The 2,500-nt window shown below is 57.8% G+C and overlaps 1 protein-coding gene across 1 annotated transcript in view; it reads right to left on the minus strand.

Moving 5' to 3' along the window:
- Nucleotides 1–829: 829 nt before the first annotated feature.
- The window catches only part of EMH_0059050 (uncharacterized protein), a gene marked incomplete at both ends in the record, with an annotated part of 4,856 nt that continues 3,185 nt past the window's right edge, over nucleotides 830–2,500 (minus strand). Inside the window, 3 exon segments of the mRNA XM_013497638.1 lie at nucleotides 830–945; nucleotides 949–2,145; nucleotides 2,277–2,500. The exon segment at nucleotides 2,277–2,500 is cut by the window's right edge and continues 3,185 nt beyond it. Coding sequence (XP_013353092.1) covers nucleotides 830–945; nucleotides 949–2,145; nucleotides 2,277–2,500 — 1,537 coding nt within the window.

A 2,500-nucleotide genomic window follows, 5' to 3' on the forward strand; every position in this document is an offset into this window, starting at 1 on the left:
CAGCACGAGAGCAGCATCGACAGAGTTTGAGTGCTGCAGGAGGAGACACAAAGGAGACAAAAAGGAGACAAAAAGGAGACAAAAAGGAGACAGATAAAGAGACAGAAGAGAGACAGAAATGAGACAAAAAAGAGACAAAAAGGAGACAGATAAAGAGACAGAAAGGAGAGAGATAAAGAGACAGAAGGGAGACAGAAGGGAGACAGAAAGGAGACACAAAGGAGAAAAAAAGGAGACAAAAAGGAGACAGATAAAGAGACAGAAGAGAGGCAAAAAGGAGACAGAAAGGAGATAGAAAAGAGACAAAAGGGAGACAGAAAGGAGACAGAAAGGAGATAGAAAAGAGACAAAAAGGAGACAGATACAGAGGGAGATGACGAGGCAGAGAGGAGACACAAAGGAGACAGAAAGGAGACAGAAAGGAGACAGAAAGGGGAGAAACAGAAGCAGCACACAACCCCCTGTCTGTTCCTTGCTCTACTCCTGGCAGAGGGTTTAGGGTTTAGGGTTTAGGGTTTAGGGTTTAGGGTTTAGGGTTTGGAGGCGCAGCAGCGTTTTGCTGCTGCGCTTACTTTATGAAGCTCTCCCGTAGCAGCAGCAGCAGCAGCAGCTGCTGCTGCTGCTGCTGGCCCGATGCCCCATGCTGCAGCGCAGCAGAGGAGACGAAGTGCTGCTTCTATATCGAGCAGCAAGTTGCTGCTGCTGCAGCAGCAGATAGCCAGCTGCAGCAGCTGCACTGCAGCAGCAGACACAGCCCCACTGTCTCCTCGGGGGAGACAAGCATAAGCGAGAGCAAAGAGACTAATAGAAGGAACACACAGCTCTCCACTCATCCCCTGCTGCTGCTGCTGCTGCTGCTGCTGCTGCTGCTGCAGCAGCTGCTGCTGCTGCTGCTGCTGCTGCTGTGCTGCGGTGTCTCCGAGCTGCTGCAGCCGGTGCAGCAGACANGCTGCTGCTGCTGCTGCTGCTGCTGCTGTGCTGCGGTGTCTCCGAGCTGCTGCAGCCGGTGCAGCAGACAGCGCTCGAAGGCAGCAGCTAACTCTTCTGTCTCCTCTTTGTCTCCTCCCAGCAGCGGCAGCCAGCAGCAGCGCAGCAGCAGAGAGAAAGCGGCAAGACAACGAGCCTTGAGAAGGGGAGAAGCAACAAAGACAGGAGAGTGCTGCAGCAGCATCGAGACACCCCATGAAGCAGCAGGCCCATGCAGCTGCTGGTGCTGCAGTGCTGCTGCTGCTGCTCCTCCTCCTGCTGCTCCTGCTGCTGCTGCTGCTGCTGCTGCTGCTGCACTCGGTGCTGCTGCAGCACCCGCTGGTGCTGCTGCCCACAATACTGTCTCCTCAGCCACAGCACGGCATAGATGAGACATTCCTCCTGCTGCTGCTGCTGCTGCTGCTGCTCCTGCTGCTGCTGCACCTTCTGACTCTCCCCTGGCTGCTGCTACCAGCACAGCAGCATCTCTGCAATCATCACTTGCTGCTGCTGCTGCTGCTGCTGCTGCTGCTGCTGATGCTGATGGGCCCCCGATGATGCAGTCCTGCTGCAGTCTGTAGGAAGAGAGCTCGATCATCCACAGCTGCTGCTGCTGCTGCTGCTGCTGCTGCTGCTGCTGCTGACGTCTTCTGTAGACAGCAGCAACACAGCGAGACAGTGCAGCATCAGCAGCAGCAACAGCAGCTGCTGCAGTTGTGCTGCTGCGCATTGCTGCTGTATACATAGCCCCCGGGCTGGGGGGTTTGGGGCCCCCAGCAGAGAAAGCAAGAGAAGACAGAGACAGGTCGAGAGCTTCAAACAATCTGTCTCCTGCTGCTGCTGCTGCTGCTGCTGCTGCTGGTGCTGCTGCCGTAGCAGCAGCAGCAGCAGATGCTGCTGCTGCTGCTCGTGGAGGAGAAGGAAGCGCTAAGCGGACGGCAGAGTTGAGGCTCCGGATAGAAGGCAGCCGCAGCGTTGCCTCTAACACGCTGCTGCTGCTGCTGCTGCTGCTGCTGCTGCTGCTGCTGTTGCTGCTGCTGCTGTTGCTGCTGCTGCTAGGCCTGCCCCTCAGCTGTTGCTGCCAGCGGCGCAGCAGGCTAGAGCCCGCAGGAGGAGCAGCAGCAGTTGCTGCTCCTTTTATAACTGCTGCTGCTGCTGCATCCGCACGAGCAGCTAGTGCTGCAGCAGCAGCAGCAGTAGGCGGTGCAGCAGCTGCAGCTCTTGCTGCCCCCGCATGACAATACAGCATCCCCTCTGCTGCTGCNCAGTAGGCGGTGCAGCAGCTGCAGCTCTTGCTGCCCCCGCATGACAATACAGCATCCCCTCTGCTGCTGCAGCAGCAGCTTCTGCAGCAGCAGCAGCAGCAGCAGCAGCAAGAGTGTCGGTGTCGGAGCACGTTTGTTGTTGCTGCTGCTGCTGCAGCAGCAGGACCTCTCGAGCTGCGCGGTAAGCAGCAGCAGCTGCTGCTGCTGCTGCCTGCTGCTGCTGCTGCAGCAACTCTGCTGCCATCGCCTTCAGCAGCAGCGTGGGGAGC

Source organism: Eimeria mitis, genomic scaffold (assembly GCF_000499745.2).
Source record: "Eimeria mitis Houghton genomic scaffold, Emh_scaff2813, whole genome shotgun sequence".
Classification (NCBI taxonomy): Eukaryota; Apicomplexa; class Conoidasida; order Eucoccidiorida; family Eimeriidae; genus Eimeria; species Eimeria mitis.